Source organism: Nicotiana sylvestris, chromosome 3 (genome assembly GCF_000393655.2).
Source record: "Nicotiana sylvestris chromosome 3, ASM39365v2, whole genome shotgun sequence".
Lineage (NCBI taxonomy): Eukaryota > Viridiplantae > Streptophyta > Magnoliopsida > Solanales > Solanaceae > Nicotiana > Nicotiana sylvestris.
This window is the reverse complement of record NC_091059.1, coordinates 201480948-201504559: the sequence shown is the minus strand read 5'-3', so window position 1 is coordinate 201504559 and position 23612 is coordinate 201480948. Positions and strand designations below refer to the sequence as shown.

Sequence of the window (23612 nt, the reverse complement as noted above, 5' to 3'; positions counted from 1 at the left end):
GACTTTACCCTCGTAGTATTTTAAACATTGATAGTAGGTAGATGGAACTACTTTATTCTCATGTATCCAAGGCCTCCCAAGCAAAACATTGTATGAAGTCTTCGCGTCGATCACATGCATCCATGCACTTGATTGCATATCTTCAATAGTGATTCCCAGCCTGATCGCGCCTATGGCTTTTTGCCCCCCTTGGTTGAATCCTTGGATCATCACACGACTTTCTGAGAGTTAGTTTATAGGAATACCAAGTTCTTTCACAGTGTGGATTGGCAAAATGTTCACTGAGGATCCTCCATCAACCAAAATCTGATTTACCCTTTTATCGCGTATATAGCCAACCAGGTACAATGGGCGGTTATAAGGAGTGTCACCTAGCAAAAGATCGTCATTTATGAACATGACCTTTTCCTCACAAGCGTTAACTTCTTGAGGAGTGGACTTGATGGGCTTTTCCGAAGATGGTGCCAATGGTAGGTCATCACTTTTTTCTTCCCCTTTGTCAGCATGGCAACAAGAGGCATCAATGCCCTCACAGGAAATCTTCGTGCGGAACCAACTTGGTAAAAACTCCTCCAAGGTCACTGGATTTCGTGGCTTTTGAGAATGGTGCATCTCCACTTTTGTTTTCTTCAAATGCCTAACTAGATTCTTTTTCGTTGGTCTTTTTACCATCATTTTCCTTGTTGGTTGTTCTATTGATTCTTTTCGTGGGCTCCTTTTGTGGTGCCTACGCCGAGTCACCCATGTCCAACCTTCATCGTCATCAGGTTGGTTGACTTCAGCTTTGTCGCTCTCCAGTAATTCTTCATTTTTACTTTCTTTAAAATCACATAATTCATCCGGACTGAATGAGCCAAAGGTGATAGAGAGTTGGTTTGCGCTTGCTTTCTCATCTTCAAGCACGAGCTTCTTTTCGCGAGCCAAGTCCATGACTTTATCCTTGAAGACAAAGCACTTCTCCGGAGGTGGCTTACAAGTCGGTGATATTTGCAGTAGTTTGGGTCATTTGTTTTCCCCGCTTCATTTGGTCGCTTCATCTCCAGAAGCTCGATGAGATTTAACTCGAGGAGTTCTTCGAAAATGGCTGGCACATCAGAATCCAGGAATGGGTACTCTTTCTCTTGCATTTCTTTTAGAGTCAGCTTCCCACTTGGCTTATCTTGAAACGAAGTGGATTTCATACTCTGCTTCTTGCTCTCCTTTGTCATGAACTTCACAAGTGACGTAATGACATTCATAGCCTCTTTGCTTTCAGAATTGGGTACGAACTTGCCCCACTTCCTGACTTCTTCCTTGTCATTCGCTTTGCGAGGTTCATAGATGGGCAGTCTTTCATTTCCAGCGGAGGCCATGCTCAATTCCAGGTCATGGGCACGAGTTGCAAGTTCTTCAAATGTGCCAGGCTTAATACCTTGCAAGATGTAGTGCAATCCCCAATGCATGCCTTGGATGCACATCTCTATGCCCGAAGCTTCACTAAGCCTGTCTTTGCAGTTGAGGCTTGAATTCCTCCATCGATTGATAAAGTCGATAACTGGTTCCCCTTTTCGTTGACGAGTATTTGTAAGTTCTATCATACTCACAGTACGTCTCGTACTATAAAAGCGATTGAGGAACTCTTGCTCTAGTTGATCCCAGCTGTCGATAGATCTAGCCTCGAGGTCCGTGTACCATTCAAAAACATTTCCTTTTAGCGAGCGGACAAACTGCTTGATGAGGTAATCTCCATAAGTCCCAGCATTGTTGCACGTCTCCACGAAGTGCGCAACATGTTGCTTTGGGTTACCTTTACCATCAAACTGTTGAAACTTCGGAGGTTGATAGCCAGCAGGCATCTTCAACATATCGACCCTTGCAGTGTACGGCTTTATATATGTAAGGGAAGATGTGGCAGCAACTTAATATTTGTTCTTAATGGTTCCTTCGATGAACTCCTTCAGTTGATCGATTGGAATCATCCCTTCAGATAAGACAGTGATAGCCTTAGTGGATGCTGCTTGTCTTGGAGGAGAGTCACTCTCTAGAACTTCTGGGAGCTTGCCGGGTGCATGGGTGGATTCTTCTTCCATCAAGATTCCCACCCTGTCTGTTAGCTTATCAATTCTAGTCTCTTGATTTTGCATGCATTTGGTCAAGCCAGCGATTGCTTCCGTCAAGTTTGCCAACTGTTCATCTACGGATGAAGTATTTGTCACCATAGCTTGCATGATTGTCGTGGACGACAGAGAGTAGCATGGATTTTCACACAGATTGATCCTTGATCGGCTTACGCTATGTGGTGTAAGTAGGGAGGATCCATCACTTGAAACATCATCTTCCTTCATAGCAGAGTGCTTGGATCCAGAGAGGTCAAGTAGGGCAAGAGTTTTCTTGATCTTTTCAGCAATATTGCTTCCTCCTTCAGATACGTTTGTGGAAGATCTTGCTCCTTTTGAGGATGAAGATCCGAAAACATGAGTTGACGCGGACGGCGCTTGGGGTGCTTGTTGTCCTAAAGAGGTTGCTTTGCTCCTCGTAACTGGTCTGAAGCTTCCAAAGGTAACATCGAGGATGCTTTCCACATCAGTATAGAACCTGGAGTTAGCAGCCTTGGTGGAAGTTGAACCGGAGTTGATTTTCTTTGAAGCTATTTCAATGTTCTTGGTATTTGGTGAATGAAAAGTTGAGATGAGAGGTAGAGATTGTCCCACTGGGCGTGCCAGAATTTGTAGACAATAAATTGCGTCGAGAAAATAAAATCAAGACTGAAAATATCGCAACAATCGTAGTATTTTATTTCGAATATTTGAGTGTTACAATCTCTATGATTCCTCTGATTCTACTTTTCTAGTATAAATTCAAGGGGCCTTTGAGCTTGATCTTGAATATGTATTTGATTTATCCGTCGCGAACACTTTGATTGTTGCCACGAATTTTATCACGAACAAGTAGCCTTGATCTTGAACGTCTTGTATTTGATTTGACTCCATTCTTGATCTTGAATACTTGAATTGTTCTTCGTTCTTGAGCTTAAACTTGATTTCTTGAACTTGAACTTGATTGCTTGAAGCTTGAACTTGTAGAGAAATTTGTGGCATTTGATCCACGAGCTCTCTCTTGCTTCTTGTTATAACTTCTGGTGTCTTTTCTGAGTTATGAAGACCCCTATTTATAGTTGTGAAAAGGAGGAGTTGTGATAAGAACAAACTCTTTCTGACCAATCAAATTGAAGTGTGACATGGCCGCATTTGATTGGCCAGAACATGTCACTTGCACACGTGGCACGATTTCATTGGCCTTTTAGTGTGACTTGGCATGCCTTGTCATTTTGACACGTGGCATGAACCTATTGGCTCTTCCGTTTGACTTGGCGCGCCACGTCATTTGACACGTGACACCAAACTGGGCCTCTAGGAAGATGTCATCTTGGGCTTAATGAAGTGGACTCATCACTTTAGCCCAATTAAATAGGCTAGTCCAATGGATTAAGACTTATTTATTTAATCCATATATATTTAATTTATGTAATTAATTCAATTATATTAGTCCATAATACTTATTTGGACCAACATTATCTTGAATGTAAAATATAGCTCAAATAACTTTATGGATTTAAATTCGATAAAATTTAAATGCTTACACCTGTATTTTTGTTAAAAAAATTTATTAAATATTTATTTGTGAACCCAGTTATTATTGTATATTAATTCAAAATTGCGACAGGAATCCATATACTTAAAATTCTGGATCCGCCTCTGACTAAGTTAGCAGCAAATAGCATTTTCATATCATGAGAGCTATAAAGCTGAATGATTGGAACCACTCCAATAAGCTTACAACATCTAAGGGCAGCCAAGTCAGTAACATTCTTGTCCTTCTATTCGTATTTTATTCCTATCGAGTAAGTAAGAACAAATTCCTACAACCAAGAAAATTTCTGGAGACTACATTGAATAGTTGAACCTGCAACCGACATGCATCTCCTATTTTGTTTTCATATTCCTCCTGGCTTTGCAGGTGATATAACAGCAAAATTACACATTCCTTGGGGAGGAAGGTTCAGGTGATGCACCGGCTGAGTCACCTCCCATGGGATTCAGTGACGACGAGTCACTTGTAAGAGAACCATTTCCACTTTCATCTTGTGACACAACAGGGATCTTCACTGCTACTCTCTCCATTTCCTTCTCGAGCTCTTCCTCACGCCGCAATGCAGTGAATTGGCCGTCTAAAGACCTGGCTGCTCCCAACCATCCAAGTACAATTACTAGTAGCACACCTCCAAGGTAGGGAGTTGAGTTGGCAAGCGAACCAAAAGTCAAAATCATGAATTGTTGTATCAAGGCTCCTCCAGATTTTCCCAGTGGATTGCAGACAACATCAATTGCTGCCTTCCCTTTTACCTGTTATAAGAAAAATGCTTGAGCTTAATGTTCACGAAACAACTGGCTGCCAAATAACATCACGGTTTTCCAGTTATAAAAGTCCGGATAGAGGTATTTGTCAGTCACAAATACCATTATAAATATATGCGCTCATCAAATATTAAGGGCTACATATATAAAAAGGTAGCCCGGTATTGTTACCGATGCCCAAAGAAAAAGGTAGTCCGGTGCACGAAGCATCCCGCATTTACGCAGGGTTTGGGGAAGGGTCGCACCCAAAGGGTGTGAGGTAGGCAGTCTACCCTAATGCAAGCATCAGTGGCTAATTCCACGGCTCGAACTCTAGACTTATAGGTAACATGAAGACAACTTTACCGTTGCTCCAAGGCTCCCCCTCTTAAAGGCTACAGATATATACTCCCTCCAGTCCATAATAAGTGACTAATTTGTTTTTTTATTTTGGTCCAAAATAAGTGTCCATTTATATAATCAAGAAAAAATTTAATTTGTTTTTCCTAAATTACCCTTATGTCGTATTCCTAAAAAGTCTTTTACTCCTCATATTAAATTATGCTGCAACATTTAATTAAGAGTAGTTTAGTCACACTAACAATTTTTGTCTAGAATTTAGTATTTCCTTAACGGGTGTGCCCAAAGCAAATTGGTTACTTATTGTGGACCGGAGGGAGTATATGTTTAATGCATTCAATTCCTAGATGAAGGCATGACTATTCCAATTCAGCACTTTTGACAGCACCATAGAGCATTGATTCACTACAATTTTAGACACAGTGAATAGTATATACCTTGGTGTCCTCGTCCAGAGGAATATACGCCATTTCTTTGCAAGGATCGAACAAACTGTATTTTGCACTCTTACTGAAAATGTTCTGCATAGCGCCCACATAGACAGCAGCTAGAAGAGGAGTGATCCCGAACTTGGCAAGAGCAGGGGCAAGGGGATCACCAAACAAAATCAGGGAGAAGAATCCAACACCAGTAAGAAGCAAGACCGTGGGCGTTATCTTAGCTGCTGTTCCCCAACCATATTTGTCAAAGATCCACTGGCTTAACAACATCATTGTAAAAGTTGCTATACCAGTAGCAGTAGAGAAGTCACCCATGAAGGAAGAGTATTCATTTGGGCTTGGGAACTGCAGATTTAGTAAAAGGGCAGAGTGTGAAAGAGATGCTGCATGTTAAATTGAGAAACAAACTCAAGTTCACATATTACAATGCATAACAGTAGTAACTATTTTACCTGAGCTTTGAGCTTTGATTTCCAAGTAACCTCAACAAGGTTGATACTAATGCCGTATGCTACGACTAATGTTGCAAGATCCCTGATATACTTTGAGGAGACCAAAAATTTCAAGCTCTCCATCGTGGTCATGTTAGGCTTCTCCTGCAAAAATACATTATAGTGAGAAAATGTTAATAATACATTTCACGTGATCCTTAAATGTGAAAGTGGTTTTGAATAATTTAATATGAGAAGGTAGAAATTTATTAGATTATCACTGAACCGTGATCAAGTAAACAAAGAGGTCAAGCAGCTCTTTGGAACTAACTGATAAATGGGGTAATTTCTCTGCTAAGTTTATAAGATAGGGAAAAATTATGGGTCCTTTTGCTGACTACTATTTTCTTTTGAGTAATCTAGCCACTTGAAGGGAATCAATACTAAACTGTGGCTGGTTACCTTCTTCTTCTTGCTACGGTTCGGTAGAGCAACGTTGTGATTCACCCACCAGTAAATGCCACAGATTGCAAGCCCCATCAGCACTACAATGCTCATCATTGCTTTCAAAGAGACGGCCCAACCATCAACTCCAGGACCCAATGATTTTCTCAGATTAGAGAAGTACTTCACTGTACGGCCAGAGAAAATTAGAGCAACATTTGCTCCAAGCCCAAATAAAGGATAGAATCTTTTAGCCTCATCAACTGTAGTAATCTGCAAAAATAAAAGCATCCCAAAATACTCAATGGCAGCTCAAAAATAGCTAATTTTCCCCAAATAAAGCTCAAGGCACTGATAATCAAGATGCACGGATGATTTCACCAGTTGAGAACTGGCCTTTCAAACAGATGGAAACGGAAAGAGCAGGTGATAAACTGAAACCTCAGCGAATTTTTATAACTGGTTGCGACAATAAAGACAGAACTTAGACAAGATGTAAAAAATGACAAAAAAGTGCAGCCGAGACACTAGCAATTTATGAGCAGAATTGCAACATAACTGGACCAACCAGCCTTAGAGCTAGATAAACCGCGAACTCCATAGTAAACAAATCTTAAACCAGTAAATACTATCATAACCTTGCACCCTTCCTAACCCCACTCCTGGAGCCAACACCCATTGCCAAAAGAGAATAATGAAGAAAAAATGTTGTACCATCCAATCCCTAACATTAACCTCTTCCGGGCATATCAGTTTAAAGAGAGTTCATATCACCCTATGCAGCGGTTTCAGGAACTCATGGTATAAACAAAGAGGTGAAAAGTGCAAATACTATTTTCCACTGCTTAAATAAATATAAGAATCTAAGATCATATAACTTTGGAAATGATTACTAATGCACAAATGAAGTGTGATAAAGATGAGAATGTATAAAATGAATATTCATCAAATTGACTATTTTCCGATTTGTTCTTTCGTAGATGAGGCCTTAAAACAAAATGAAAAGGCGGAAAAATGATTCATTCCCCTTTCTAAGAGGAGTAGGATCTTTGGTTGATCTTCCCTTTCCCTCCTTTCTTCGTAGATTATTAGTCCCGGGACACCTATACCAAAAGCTCAGTGTGCAATTTGCATGAAATCTATTTACTATCCTAGACTAAAAAAGACATTAGGAGTCTCAAAATTCGGGCAAACAGCATATAAATGGAATATACCAAGTTATGACACCCAAGCTGGAATAGTAATTAATTCTAAAAAGGATCCATGAAAGGATGAGGATGAACATAAATTTACCTGATTAGCAAACCCCCAAAATAGAACTGAAACCACCACACTTCCCCAAAGTTCAGCCATAACATAGAACAAACAGAAACTCCAGATCCTCAATATAGCAATTGGTCCAAGAAACCTTGGACCCAGAATGTTCAAAAGTTGATCAGCAAGAGCTGTAGGGTGAAAGTAATTGCTAAGGGGATACAAAACAAACCCAAATGCCCCAAAGAAAGCAATAAATGGAAGGATCACAGTATAAAAAAGAGCCTGCTTTGACAACACATTAGCCAACTTTGTGTACAAAAGCATGAAGCCTACAGCCATAGGCAAATTCACCCATGTTTTCAAGAATGGTATAATCTCAGCACTTGACCCTTTAGCTGTTACAACCAAAACATCCTTAGTATCTCTCAAGATTGTGTAATTAAACAAAATACAAAAGAACATAAGCCCAAGTGGAATAATTTTCTTGAGAGTCACAAGCTCAATTCCCATGAATTTAGGTGACTCATTTTCTCCCAAAAGTGGTACCCCATCAGCTGCAGCAGCAACCTCTGCTTTGCAAACTGGAAAAAATCTGTTCTTTTGACCAATCAATTGTGGCTTTTTAGCAAAGCCTTGAAATTTTTGGAACCCATCAGAAGATAAAGATAATCCCTCAAGGGGTTTAGGTTTAAGAGAATTAACAGAATTGAATCTGTGCCTTAAACCCCCTTGAGGTAATGGGTAAAATGCTCTGGTTTTGGGTTTAGAAGGCAGAGAAAGAAGCCCTTTTGTTTGTAGAACAGCTTCCATTTTTGTTAGAGACTCTCTCTTTTTCTCTATCTCTACAAGTCCAAGAAATAATCTAAATATTTGAGCTTTTAACAGGTTAATAACAAAAAGAGAGAAAGAGAAAAGAGAGATAAGGTTGGCGAAGAAGAAGAATGTGATATGGGAGAAAGGTTTCGAGGAAGAGATACAAAAATCTACTGTATATAAATATGGCATTCAAGAACCAAAACCCTTGAATGACACTGAAAAAGACAACAAAAAAATAGAATAATGGAAAAAATAACAATATTAGTTGAAGTAAGTGTAAATATAAATAATTGGGAATAAATTATTCCTGAGTTATAATAATATAGTTAAATAATAATGAGATTATGTAATAAATATATTTTTATTTTTAGATATTTAATTTATTGGACCAAAAATGAGATATATGAGATATAATTTAAAACACATGCTTGCTTTATAACTAAAAAATTAAAATAAACTTTTATTTCAATTTTAATCTTGTCTGTCTTTAAAAACTGAGAAAGTGCTTTGGAAAAGGGTAAAAGTATAATTTTATTATTTTATCGCAAAACTAATAATATTTGAATTGTTATCCCACGTTTGAATAAACATAATACTATAATTTTGGTATAAATAATTTGATAATCACTAATACCAAAATCAAATATTGCAATAAACACGACGTAAATTATTTATCCCATAATTATAATTCCTTATCCCACCAACCAAAAAAATATTTGAGGGTGGGTACATTATGTGTCAAGTTTCGCAAAATTTGACAAAGTGCATTCAAGAATTATTCAATTTGCAATTATATGTTAACAGCTAGTCTATTTCTTAATATTAATACAGCGGATTAAAATTAAACTTGGTTGCGCGGGGGGTGCGTGTGCCGTGGCCGCGTGGGGCTGGGAAAAAAAAAAAGAGAGAGAGAAGGATCTTTAAAGGATTTAAAAGGGAATCCATTAATCGAAGTGAAGAGAATGAGAATCACGTCAATGGAAACTATTTGCTCTTCCAATATTACCCCCTAAAGTGTCGCAATTATCAAAATGGCCCTCCCTCACAGGGACGTGCGCTTTTTGTACACAGCAATCCAGCTTTGGAAGCAAAATGTCCCATTCGCAGTTGTTAGGTAAAGACGAAACAAATCCATTTTTGTCTTTTTATTTCCCTTTTTCTGGTCATAACCGAACCCTTCTAAACTTACTCATTAGGGTCAGACACTGAAATCTCCAACTTTCGTTAAATATTTTATTTAACTTTTTTTGCTCCCTAGCAAACCCTGAGAGGATCAATAGCAGATGTCTACACTATTTTTACATTTAGTTACTAAAATTCTCAATTTATGATCGCAAAATGGAACAATTTTACACTAATTTTCTTTCTATTGTACGATTGCAACAATAATTTTTGTGTTAATTACTTTTCTCATACGACCAAAAAAGACGTATAGTTCTTCCTTGGTCCAACGGGTTTTACAAGTCATACCGGCTCGCTAATGAATATGTCAGTCAATGATAGAAAGAGATTAAACAGGTCGAGCTAATTGTATTGGTTAAATTGTCTGCTAGCTATATGGAGCTTGAATTTACCGAGAAAGAAGCATTACTATCAGGTTGACAATTCCGACAGACCAGGCATTAATCACACCCTAAATTGTTATTCTAATTAAATTCGTACGACTAATAGTTTCCATAAATATTCAAAAACTCAATTTCAGACTCTTCTTGCTATCGAAAAATCAAAACCAAGCTTCACTTCTAATTCACGTTTTACACAAGCTTTGTGGCTCATTGTCTTGTCATGGTTCTTCTATGAAAAAATTTACTCGCATTAAGTGTTTACATCAAATTATATTAATTTAATATAATTAAGTGATATTAAGATAAGAATACGTATTAATTAATTCTAATTTGAGAATAATTAGGATTGTGAAAACATGCAACATGTATTTGATGTGTTGGTATAAACACTTGGTGCAAATAAATATTTACCATTCTGTCATCGCTCAGTTATTCGTCTGAAAAACACGCATGCTCTTTAAATTATTCGTCTGAAAAACAAGCATGCTCTTTAAATGTCCTTAATGTCTAAGAATGTTTAACGGCGCGACAATATAATCGATTGAGACCAGGTTGTCCATCCGATATACTTCAACGGTTGAGAAATAGGCTGTACCACCAATGCACCAACTATGGAGTATATGCCTGGTAATATAAATTGGGGAATTTGGGACCCCAAAATAGAAAGGAATACTACTTTTTTAATAAAAGTAATGGGGACAAGCTAAGACAGGCTATCTTGGAAAGAGACGGTATTAGCGGTAGAATTTGAACGAAATATAAACACGTTTATTAATTGGCTGTATTTTGAATAGATATTGGTCAGATATGCTTAATCGTGCCTGCATTATAGAACCCTAACTACTATTTAGAGCACCTCTTAATACGGCCACCAACTCATGTGTTTATGACTCATGACTTGTCGATATTTTTTCATGCTTATTTCTCAAATTGATTCCCTGCATTATCGAAGCCTTTTCTAAGAGTCTTTAAAGTCATAATTTATACTACCCTTGTTCTAATTTATGTGAATATGTTTGACTCGGCACATAGTTTAAAAAAAAAAAAATTAGAATTTGTGGTCCTAAATATGTCAAAAAGGGGTCTAGAGTGTTTGTATGATTATAAATACCTCTTATTAAGGGTAGAGTTGAAAGTTTAAGCCAAATTATTTCCAAATTTAGAAAGGAATCATCCTTTTTAAAACGGATCAGGAAACTGAACAAATTGGTTGTTAGCATATGGGCATTATAGTGTGGGGTTTCTGGTCTGTGGATTGTCAGCTTAAGAGATGGTTCAACTGGGTCCAAGGTGAGGCTAGTCAAGATCGAGGAATAAGGTCAAAGGGAGAAGAAGCATAAGTTAGGTAACACCACCAAACTCTAGGTGGTCGGAATTCTTTTACCTTTCACCAGATATTTTTATGCTCTAAAATTTAAAACTTTGTGGTAGAAATGAGTTCATCTCTTTATTGCGCCTATTCAACATAAATCCAAATTAGTTTGGCATGAGAGTTTTGAATAACGAAGGGTTAACAATAGAAAAAGTTAGTAACCAAAAAGACAAATTCCAGCATTAATTTAGACCAACCTAGTTTGAGTAAGCAGAGCATTGAAACAATAATCCATTTATTTCAAGAATGTCCTAATGCAAGACAGCTTTGGACTGTTCTTAGGATCCCAACTACAACTACTAATTTTTCTATATCGCAAAATGATAATATAAGTTGGTTATACCAACTTATACACACCCCTTTAATATCAACCCCACACAACATTCCATATACAACACTAATTTCGTTTGCATTATGGCAGTTTTGGATTATAAGAAATAAACAAGTATTAGAACATCAAAAAATCAATCTAAATATACTTTTTATTATCAAAATGGCAGCTGAATATTATTTCTTAACAAACCCTTCGGTAAAACATCATTCCCTGACACCCTTTTATATAAAATGGCATCCACCAAACCAAGCCACTTATAAACTAAACATCGATGGGTCTTGCTCCTCTAATAAGAGCAAATATGGTATTGGTGGTGTCTTTCGAAATCAAAAAGGCAACTGGATTATCGGATTTGCAGGAACCGCGAAAGAAGGAACAAGTGTTCAAACAGAACTTCTTGCACTCCTCATTGGACTGAAAATTACTGTACAACATCTCAAACCAATCATCATTGAGACGAATGCACATGCAATAATCGGTATGTTTAACTCACCTACAATGCAATACACTAATATTATTAATGATTGCAGGTTATTATTCCAACAGCTGGATAGTCCACCTCTACAAAATATACAGAGAGCAAAATTGTGTTGCAGATAGTCTAGCTAGATATGGAGCCATGCATGCACATGAGCGATGCATACTTTTTGGAAGACCACCAAATTTTGCTATGCCTTCATACAAACAAGATCAACAGGGCACATTACAAAGAAGGCTAATTAAGAATGAATTTAGCACTTCAACTCAAACACTCTCTGGTTCAAATATTTTGTGTAATAGTAGTGCTTTACCTACGACTGTACCAACTATTAATAGTAATATTTTATCTACTTTTTACTCTAGTACTAGTCATGGTTCCCATACGAAAGACCTGGTAACAAACTCTAGTTTTATACAAATAATGTCTTTTATGCATCTACTTAACAGTTATACTGTACTTGTTTGATCTTCTATAATATAACTCTATTTTTTCGACCAAAAAAAAAAAAAAAGCAATGCAAATCATCGTTTAAAATTTTGCTAAAATGCATAACGCATGGAGAAAAAGCAAAACTGTCAGCAAATCTCAACAACGTGAAAAATTGAGCAGGAGGCACGAGTAATAGCAAAATTTATTACCTTTGACAAGTTTGCAATTCTCATTCTAAATGCGGAAGAAATAAGGGTGTGTTTGATACGAAGGAAAATGTTTTCCATGGAAAATGAGTGGTTTTATCACTTATTTTTCCTTGTTTAGTTGGTGAGTGGAAAATTTTTTCCGGAAAATATTTTCTAGTATTTGGTTAGAGAGCAGAAAATATTTTTTTTATGCTACTCTCCTCACTCCCCTTCCCTCAAGTCCCCATGTTCCCTTGCTCCCCCCCCCCTCCTCCCCCCTCCCCAAATACCCAACATTTTCATAACTCTATTTTCTTCAAGGAATTTAATTATTCTTCTAAAATTAATACAAACCCAAAGGAACTAATGTGTTGCTTTACTTTTTTATGCAACAATAACGTTAAAATTTGTGCTCGATAACTAAAACAAAAATACTCTTTTTTTGGTTGAAAAAGAAAGTATTATTACAACATGAAAATAACGTACTCATTTTATTGAAATAAAAAAAACATTCATTTTGTTGGAAAAAAAAAATTACATCAGGAAAAGAAAATACTTTTTTTGTTAAAATGAAAAAATATTTTTATATCATATAAAAAAATACTCATTTATTGAAATGTAAAGAAAAAAATCTATGCATAATATGAAAAGAAAGTACTATTAGTAGGTGTTTGGACATGAATTCCAAAAAAAATTCAAATTTGGAATTTCACTAAAATTTGAATTGAAGATGAAGAACTGTTTGATTCTAATTTTTGTAACATATTTTGCAACTAAAAACTAGCAACCTTCCCATTTTCAATTGAAAAACTTGTTCTCACCAGTTTTTCAAATTTGAAAATGCATTTTCAAATGAGATTTGAAAAATGATAAGATTTTGATAATCAAACACTGTTTTCAAAAAAATAAATTAAAAAAAGGAAAAAATTTCTTATGTCCTAACGGGCTCTTAATAATATTTTTATTTAGGTTGGGGTAAGGTTGGGTGGGTGGGTATGGGGGTATGGGAATGGGTTGGTGGAGATTGGTGGAGATGGAGAATATGATAGAAAAGGTAAAGAAGGAGTTTTAAAAAATATTTTTCCTTGATAGAGAAAATATTTTCTTTTAATTGAAAAAAAATAAGTTCAAGAGAAAAATATTTTCCTTTGTACCAAACACACCCTAAGAGTAAATGACCGATAAAGAAACAGCCTCTTTAAGACCGTAGACAAAAATATAAAATATTAGTAACTAATATCCCATCGATTTTCTAAATACAATTATCAAAGGCAAAATATACTTCAAATCGGTAAGACGATATTACGCATATGAAAATCCTAATAAAGAATGAGCATCAATTCAATCGAAGAGATGTTACCACTGTTTACTGTACTTCCAGTCCACCTTCTCATTGGGAATTGGCGTATAATAATATATCGTCGAAAGACACTGATCAAACTAGTAGGACACATGTAACATTCCTACTAGGGTCATAAAAATATTGTCGATTCCCCCATACTCATTCCATCCATTTTATAAACCACTGTGTTTAAAAAATCAACACATTTTAAAAAAGAAAACATCAATTGTTTTTAACAATCAAAACAAAATAAATAAAGGAGTAATATGGTGATATTAACAGTTAATAAAATGTCAAGAACTCGACTTTGTGCTATTTTTATTATTATTAGAGAAAGGTGAATTTAAATTATACCTGTAACAATACCAGAGAGTTTGTCTACTTGGGCTGTTCTGATATATATTAGTACTAGTTTATAGGTTTGTGAAGCTTTCTTTTTCTTTTTTCCTTTAAACTAAACTTTCCACTGCAAATAAGACTATAGATAAATCAACAGAAAAGAGGTTCAATAAACATTTTCACTATTCGATCCTTAAGGAATCTTGTATATGATTCAGATCTAGATAGGAGTAATTTTTTTGTTTTTGCTTAATATGTTTACTTTTAGAGAGTTATTTTGTACGTTCTTGTAATTGTATTGGCCAAAAAATATCTATGATATGGGCAAATCACGTTAGTACTATTATAGTCAGTCATTGACCGCCACGTGCTATCATTAAGGTCCCACAAAGATCGGCCTCGGGGGAAGTGGCCTCGAAGCGAAGGAAGATGCGGTAGAAGAGTCAACAAAGATCAAGGCCGCGAAGTCACCGTAGTTCAAGGTCGAGGTCGAGCACCTTAAACAGAGTCATAACGGCTAGTTCTAAGATAAGACATAAACTAGAATATTCTAGTGGATATTCCCTACACATGTACTATTAGGATTTCTAGAAACACGTTCCCTATATATAAAAAGAGACACAATAATATGGGACATGAGATATTTTCTTGTAAAATACACTTTGACTTTATAAAGAGAATTTCATCTCTTTTTTTGGGTAAGAGGAAAAATCCGCATTTGCTACAACCTCTGCCCTTCGGGTGAGCACTTTGTGCGCACTGAGTAAACCTCCCCTATATAATAGCCTGCAAACCATACATGCATGGGATGTAAACCGCACTAGGCAAGCCATGTGCGACAGGCTCAACCCAGAAGGCATTGAGGGGGAATCGATCCTAGTTCATCTATGTATGGATGACCGCCTTTCAAACCAACTGGGCAACTCTAAAGGGTTAAAATCTAATCTTATTACAGGCAATACAAAAATGACTTTTTTACTAAGATTCTTGTCCACGTTTTTCCACTGGATTCGAGAATAGCTCGAATATTCAAAGGCTTATCCATCAACCATCATTGTCAGAAAGAACATCCACTGATTTCATATTTTCTCGGGTGACCCATACATTTTATTTACATAAATGTCATTTATTGTTATTTATTACTATTTAATGCTACTTTTCTTCTTTTTGGGGTCTTTGAATATCGTCATTATTGTGCACCATCATAACCTTCAAAATATATATATATACGCGTTATTTATCACAATATCGGGAATTTCGTCTTCAGGATATTACTATTAATCAAGATTAATCTTTATTTGCATAAATCTAATTAGTTGAACTAAGATTTACATTTTTGGTCAAACAATAATATTAGAGAAAATTAGGCATAAAGGAATTGGTAGCGATATTTCTTTTTCGTTCAACTGGGTTGACAAATCAATATGTCACAATACAAATTTAGATGTAAATTTCTTAAAGTAAACTAAACTAATAAAAAACCAGAAAAAAGGTTTTGTTTTGAGGTGCTTTAGGAAAGTTCCGTCAGATATTTAAGATGGACTACTTAGGTTGCTTTAAGGTGCAAGACACTATCATGGGACGAGGGTCCCTCCATTCTCGAATTGAGGTTTTACATTTGAGCCAGAATATTTTTTTTAAAAAAAATCTGATAAAAAGTGTTTATCCCTTTAATGATATTATGCAACGTAAATTTTGATTAATCAAGGTCCAGTACAAATACAACTTAAAAAATAAGATACCTAAAAAAGAGGTGCAGGAGAAGCTGGGCCACGGACTCCAAAAGTTGATCACATATTCTCATGACATATTCGCTTTTTCCCAAATTGTGGTTGTCACGAGCAATAGCTGATGCTTGTCAATGGAATAGCTTGTTTGGCCAAGCTTTTTTTTCTTGGGTAAAAAGTGCTTTTGACCAAAAATTGAGGTGTTTGACCAAGCTTTTGAAAAGAAAAAAAATACTTTTGAGGAGAAGCATAAGTAGTTTTGGAGAAACCGAAAAAAGTAGATTTTCTTCAAAAGCATTTTTCTAAGAATCACTTTTGAGAAAAAAAATATGCTTAGAAGTAGTTTTCAAAAGCTTGGTCAAATACTAATTACTGCTCAAAAGTGTTTTTTCTAATTAATTAATCAAACACAAACTATTTCTCATCAAAAGCACTTTTATTAAAAGCATTTTTAAAAAAAATACTTTTTAAAATAAGCTGATTTTAAAAGCTTGGCCAAACGGGCCAGGCAATTGGGCAAAATATCAAATCAGTCACCGTCGCGGCCTCCTCGAGACTTTCAAAGAAGAGCCCAACACGTGAACCATTTCGGAGCTCCGGACAAAGTTTACGGTTGCATTGTACACGTCACATTTTGCACAAAGTACTCTCCATTTTTGTTTGCAATTGCTTTTCCGTCCAAGAAAGTCATATCTCATGACATTTTTCCTCGAGTGTTTGACTCCCTAGATGGCTAGGAAATTTGGTAGGTTAGAATAACTCTTATACAGTTGAATTTCTCAAAAACGTACGAAGCTTATTCGACGTTTGGACATAACAATTATAAAATTTCGAAAAAAGTGATTTTTTTTAAGTAAATATGGTATTTGGAAATTAGAGCTGTGTTTGGACATGAATATAATTTTGGATTGTTTTTGAATTTTTGTTAGTGAACTGAGTAAAAATTTTGAAAAACAGCTCTGGGAAGTTTTTTAAATTTTGAAAAATTCTAAAATTCATCTTCAAGTGAAAATTGAAAATTTTATGGCAAACACTGATTTCGAAAAAAGTAAATTTTTCGAAAAAAATTAAAAATAAATCATGGCCAAATGGGCTCTTAATCTTTGTTGGTTGACCCAAGTCGCGGCTTAATTTTTATTGCTTTCGTAATGCTATTTTGTTTTTATGAATAACATGGCGATTTTGCTAACATGATTGTTAAAGAATATAATAGGAATAACAACAACAAAAAAATCAAGTACAATTTCACAAATGGAGTTTGGAAAAGATAGGATATACGTGTTTGACCAAAAAAGTATGAGACATTTTGTTAAATTAATTAAATAAGAAGATAGAGGATAAATACTAGCCAAAGATAATTAACTCTAGATCAATGAATGCTAAATAAGAAAAGTTGGGTAAGGTTAAGCTCATGAACTCATTAAGATAATGGAAGAAATCTAATGTATATGATGAGCTTATATTTATTCTCGGCATCGTTACTTCACAATGTAAAATAAAGAAGAAAGAAAGGATCCACCATTAATGACCACGGGGTATCTCTTTATTTATTCCATAACGATGGCTACAGAAAATGAATAGCAAAGTTCAGAACCTTCTCATTTACGAGACGGATTCTCCAATTCCCTTTGTTTGTCAGTGAAGAAGTGTGCGATTTGTGAATTCTCCCCCCTCCCCCTCTTCATTCTCTCACCTAGTATATATACTAGGTATTCTTATTTACACAACGGTCATTAGCCAGAGTACCTAAATCATTTAACTATATTACAGGTTGACCCTCTAAAATGTCGTAATATCCAATTCGTCGTACAAGCATTCTGAATACACGACCTCGGTCGTGGCCGAGGTGCTTGGCGTTATAGCGTTATATAAATACGACTTCGGCCCAAGTGACTTTTTGTCGTTCTTCTTTACGCATATTCTCGTTTGGTCAGATTTCGACCCATACAGTTAGTCCCTCCGCCTATTGGGGTCGTCTTTTGGCGAGCTCGATGGGCGGACTCTGTCGATTCGGAAGTTGTGAGAAATCTGAGCACTTTGTGCGAAGGGAGAGTACCTCGTGGCGAGGTAGCGACGTGACGTTTCGAGAGTTGCATCAGACCGTCACGTCAATTCGGAATATCATTAAACTCCTTATGCATCATTATGGCGCACATTTTCTATGTGTTGCGTCGTTTTCGTGCCCCTTCTGTTATTTTCAAAAAATGGCGGCGTTTGGTTTCCCTGCCCAAAATATTCATATCCCTATAAATATGGAAAAGTTTCCCATTCAAATGTAGTGTCCCCAAATCGTTCACAAGAAAATCTTAAGTCATTCCTTCTTCTTCTCCAGTTCCTCGTATTTCATTTTTTGCTAACAGTTCTCGTGGTTGTTACATTCCTTTATTTACATTCCCGATCTGTGCAATCAACTAAAGAAATGGCTAGTGCGTCTTCCAAACCTGGTAGAGCCATTGGTGCCCCGGTACCGGAAAACGATATACCCCCACTCAAATAGGGAGTGGCTATGGTGGAGGATGAAGGTTTTTCGACGGTGGATGAAGTGGTCCCCCGCCCAGGGAAGCAAGGGCTGACTTCAAGAGCCTTACTGGAGATGAGTTTGAACCTATTATTTCTACGATGGATGTCGCGGCACTCACGGCGTTTAAAGCCAAATAAAGAATCCCTGATAACATTGAACTAGTTCCAGCGGGTCATGACATAGTGCATATACACCGCCCGGGCTACTGCACATTTTACACATATCCATTTGTCATCGGATACACACTTCCCCTTCCTTCCTTAGCGCATGACTTATGTAGCTTCTACGAGATGTTCGTCCCAACTCTCTCCGCACATATACAAACTCTTCCTTAGGCTTATCAAGTACGTGAAGCTGGCCGATCGGGGAATTTCTCTCCAACACCTGCTTCACCTCTTCGTCCCCCATTTTAATAGGGGCACGATGATTTACCTTCGTCACCGAGGAACCAAGGGTTTGGTGGTGAAGATGGATGACAAGGCCAACTGCCGCTTCTGGGAGAACTTTTTCTATGTCCGAACAGAGCACGTGGTATCGAGCCCCGCGGGGTTTTTGGAGATGTGGAATTTCGCCCGAGGTCTTCCTTTTCTTTTTTTTAAAAAAAAATGGTTGTTGGTCATCTCCCTTTAGTGATCTTGTCGAGTGTTTCTTGTTTTTGCAGCCAAGAGACCACCTCCTCCGCAAGTTGTTGATATTCGCGAGTAGGTGAGCTCAATTCTTCCCCACACAATGGGAATTTGTGAATGGGCACCTTTCCACGAGAGCTTTGGGCGCAAACCTTCCGCTGGTGAGTCGGCTTGTTTCGGCCTTAGTTTCTTTGTTCTTCGCTCCGTATTTTTCGTTACCTTATATCTTCGTTTGGTCGAATTTCTCTGATTGACAGGTCGGAGAGGAGCGAGAAGGGTGAGGGCTCTTGTCCTTGCTTTCCGTCAGCCGGCTTCTTCTGCTAGGCCCGTACCAATGGTAGCTGCGAACGAGGGCGTCCAGAATCTAGCTATTCTGCAGACCGCGTTTGTGTCCAAACCTGTTCGTTCAGAGGTTGCTCTTCGATCGGACACTCCGGTCCCCACAGTTCATTCGGCGGATGAACCTTCTCATGATGGTGGCAAAGAGGCAGAGGATAATATCAGAAAGGGCGTCTTTAATCGAAATGCTCTCGAGGGGTGACCCTGTTTCGGCGGTGTCTGAGACTGGCAGTGATGCCAGCCTGGGTATGGAGGCGATGCCCGTTTCGGGAGTGGAAAAGGCTGTTGTGGCAGGGGGACAGAGTTTGGAGGCCACCGCGATTGTTCCGAGCGGTCCATCGACGTCTCAGTAGGACCACGCCCCCTCATCGGCAAATGAGAGGCTGAAGGGCATTGTGGTAGATGATTATGAATCTGATTCTTATATTGATCCTGAGGACATGAGAATGTTCAAGGAAGGTTTTACCAGAGTCGATGTGAGGGCGGAAGGTCCTCGTGTGCTCGAAATTCCATCGGACTTTAACTTATTGGAGGACTCGGTGGACTTGGTGCCAATTTGACCTTCTGTGCTCTGCTGCCGAAAGCAGGTCTCTTCGGGAGATCAGTGATGCCAATTTGTCATGCAGTGTGGCTGGGATGGCCTTGAGGGTGAGTTTTCTTTTTCTATTTTCTTTGTTTTGTGCCCTTTACTTTCACTGATTCTTCCTTTTTTCCTCCTCAGACTTATATGTTGGAGATCGAGAGTGCTCGTCAGGCTGAGATGGGGGCCTATGTCTTTCTGAAAATAGCCACGAAGTATCGTCGGTATCGCAATAGGTGTCATGAGATGCACGCGTAGCTTAAGGCGGGTAGTAATACTCAATCCCTCAGGAAGACGTTCGAGAAGAGGGATGAGGATCTGGTGCGGTCTATCCACAGATGTAGCGAGCTCGAGGTGCTGCTTAGGGTCAAAGACAAGGAACTCGAGGTTGGCAAAGGGGTTGCAGTGGGCGAGGATCTTCAAGCGAAGGTGTTGCCTTTTGGAGCCGAGCTTGAGTAGAATGCCACTAGAGTTGCCAATCTAAGTGTAGAGTGGACGAAGAAAGTGGCTGAGTTAGAAAGGAAGGTGGCCGAGTTAGAGAGGGCCAAGGGAGCCCGAGTGGCTGCTTTGGCGAGGGCAGTGGCGCTAAAAGACACTATCCGCGTCCTCATATCTGGTGGGAGGCTGAGAAGGCGACGACTGCATTGAGGGAGGCAAGGCTCGAGGAGCGGATCGATGTGTTCGAGCGGGATGCCTCGAACCTAGGAGAACAAGTTATGGCTCTCGAGGCCGAGAAAGAGCAGCTGTTGGCTCAGGCCCCCTTCAAGAATCTGCCTCTGTTGCTACCCCACCCCCCCCCAGCCATTTGTACGATATATGGATCCATGCTGAGGCCTAACGAGATATATATAAGGATTTGTAGGCAAAGGAGAGCGTCCCTGAGGCCGTTTTTGAAGATGTTCGGGTTAAGGCACGCGAGGCTCGTCTTGCCTGTTGTTATGACCCTGTGACACCGTAGGCCGGTGGAGTGCTGAGATCGAAGATGGGGTTTCTTCTGATGATGAAAATGCTAGAGAGGACGGTGGTGGAGATGAGGCCGAGTATAGTTTTTGTAGCTTTTTATACTTAGCTTTTATTTTGTTCTTTTGTTGTTGCTTGTTTTTATTACGAGGGCCCGCTTTTGGCCTTTTGTAAGACGCTATTGCGCATGCATATCTTTTGAATAAGATAGTTGGTTTGCCTTTGGTTGCATATCTCTGACTTTTTTTCATTTCTTTTCTTTTTGTGAAAAAGATCTTCAGATTTTCCCCTGATGAGTCCTTGATTTTTAGTTGGGAATTCGAATGAGGTCGAATTTCGCTCGCTGATTCGAGCAAGGTCAAATCTCATCTTGTTAGGTTGAACGGGGTCAAACCTTACTTTGTTAGTTCGAGCGAGGTTGAACCTTACTTTGTTAGTTCAAGCGAGGTCGAACTTTATTAACTTGAAAGTCGAATTTTACTTTCACTTGGCTATGTGCGGGCTCGGTGGAGTGGTAAGAATGTTGCACGTTGCCTTGCTTTTATTGGAGAATGTTACTCGTTGCTGCATCATTTATGCATGCATCGGGGTGAGTCATAGTTTATCTAGTCCCTTTATTGCTTGGCCTGGAGAGACCATTGACTGGACAGGCGATGAACTCATTGCTTGGGCTTCTGGGCACCTAAGGACTCGATTAATTCGAACGAAGTTCGGGCAAGCTTTTCGTGTTCATGTTCTGCCTATGTTGGGGAGCTTGTACGTTCCATGGGCTCACCGCCCAGTCCCAGGCTATGAAGATTGTTTCTTAATAATGTCGGCTTGTTCTGAGCCATTTGTCTGTTCTTCGTAGTATGGTATGATGTGAGGGGTTTTCCCGATTTGTCGTTTGCCGTAGGGAGGAACTTAGAGCCTATATGTCGGCTAGCCTTCGCTCACATATTTGAGAGGACTTCCATGTTCTCTGTTTCACTTTTCTTTTTTTAGAAGGAATAGCAGGTTATAAGTACATGGAATCATTTGTTACCTTAGTCCGTTGTTTAGCTAATGAATGAGGGGGATTGGCCACGTTTTCCCCAATGGTTGTGCTCTTTAGACCTGGGAAGTTCCCTCATTTGGCAATGAACTAGGGATCGCGCCGCAGGGCGGCTCGCCTTGTTCTGTACTCTGGTACTAGTTTTCGGCCTGATGTCGGCTTCGGCTTTGCGCTCAACCTCGTCACTAGTTGAGCTTTGGCATCTCGTGGGTGAACGATCCACTCACCTCACGAGTTCGAGTCCTAGTTTGTCTCAGTCCCCGGTGCGCAAAGATGGCAAAAATGTAAGTCATACCACATACATACAGACGAGGAGTATTTTAGTCAGTAAATTACACAACAAGCATCGCCTCATATGGTAGGAGGGAAGGCGATATGCGCAGGATGCAGAAGGTGTTGGGTGCTAACTTGGAAATAGGATTACAGACACGTTTGGTGTGCGTACCACTATTATGGCTCATGTTTACAATGCATCAGGGTTGCTGCTGTGGCGCGGCGCAGTTTTCGTGTGCAAACTAGGCATAACTCTAGTTTCGCGTAAGGCTTTATTCTTGGTTGGTTTGGCGGTTTCGGGGGTTTACCGACCGGTTTCGCAAGTCAAAATTCGTTAATGAACGGGTGAAACTTCACCGAATGGGAGATAGAGCTAAGACCATGTTTTGATCTAGAGGGAACTAAGGCTTTGGCTAGAAAATCCCCACAGACGATGCCAAATTGTTTGACCAAAAAGGCATGAGACATTTTGTTAAACTAATTAAATAAGAAGATAGAGGATAAATCCTAGCCAAAGATAATTAACTCTAGATCAATGAATGTTAAGAAAGAAAAGTTGGGTAAGGTTAAGCTCATGAACTCATTAAGATAATGGAAGAAATCTAATGTATATGATGAGCTTACATTCATTCTCGACATCGTTACTCCATAATGTAAAATAAAGAAGAAAGAAAGGATCTACCATTAATAACCACGGGGTACCTCTTTATTTATTCCATAACGATGGCTACAGAAAATGAATAGCAGGTTCTGAACCTTCTCATTTACGAGACGGATTCTCCAATTCCCTTTCCTTGTTAGTGAAGAAGTGTGTGATTTGTGAATTCCCCCCTTCTTCATTCTCTCACCTAGTATATATACTAGGTATTCTCATTTACACAACGTTCATTGTCCAGAGTACCTAAATCATTTAACTGTATTACAGGTTGACCCTCTAAAATGTCGTAACATCCAATTCGTCGTACAAACATTCTGAATACATGACCTCGGACGTGGCCGAGGTGCTTGTCGTTATAGCGTTGTATAAATACGACTTCGGCCCAAGTGACTTTTTGTCGTTCCTCTTCACGCAGATTCTCGTCTGGTCAGATTTCGACTCATACAGTACGCAGACCTTACTCTTGCCTTATGAAGGTAGAAAAGATGTTTCCAAAAGACTCTCGGCTCCTTAAAGAATATCATACGAATAAACTTGAAAATTATTTGACTATAAACTTAATTATACTGTATATTAATTTAAGAATATTATAAAAATTCTTAAATTTCAAATATTAAATTTGCTAGAAATTTAAATGAAAGTTAGGGAGGTTGTGAATTATGTGAAGCTGTTTATTGTGATAATGGTAATAACAATTAAATTTGATTTTGTGGTTTTAAAAATA

The 23612-nt window shown here is 38.3% G+C and overlaps 1 protein-coding gene across 1 annotated transcript; it reads right to left on the bottom strand.

The window, feature by feature from the left end:
* Positions 1 to 3743: 3743 nt before the first annotated feature.
* LOC104211117 (plastidic ATP/ADP-transporter-like) lies at positions 3744 to 8363 on the bottom strand. The gene is made up of 5 exons (XM_009760116.2): positions 7342 to 8363; positions 6067 to 6321; positions 5626 to 5769; positions 5171 to 5518; positions 3744 to 4382 (listed from the first exon to the last, which is right to left on the bottom strand). The coding sequence occupies exons 1-5, from the start codon at positions 8308 to 8310 to the stop codon at positions 4014 to 4016; spliced, it is 2085 nt and encodes a 694-aa protein (XP_009758418.2). The 5' UTR covers positions 8311 to 8363; the 3' UTR covers positions 3744 to 4013.
* Between the last annotated feature and the right edge of the window lie 15249 nt (positions 8364 to 23612).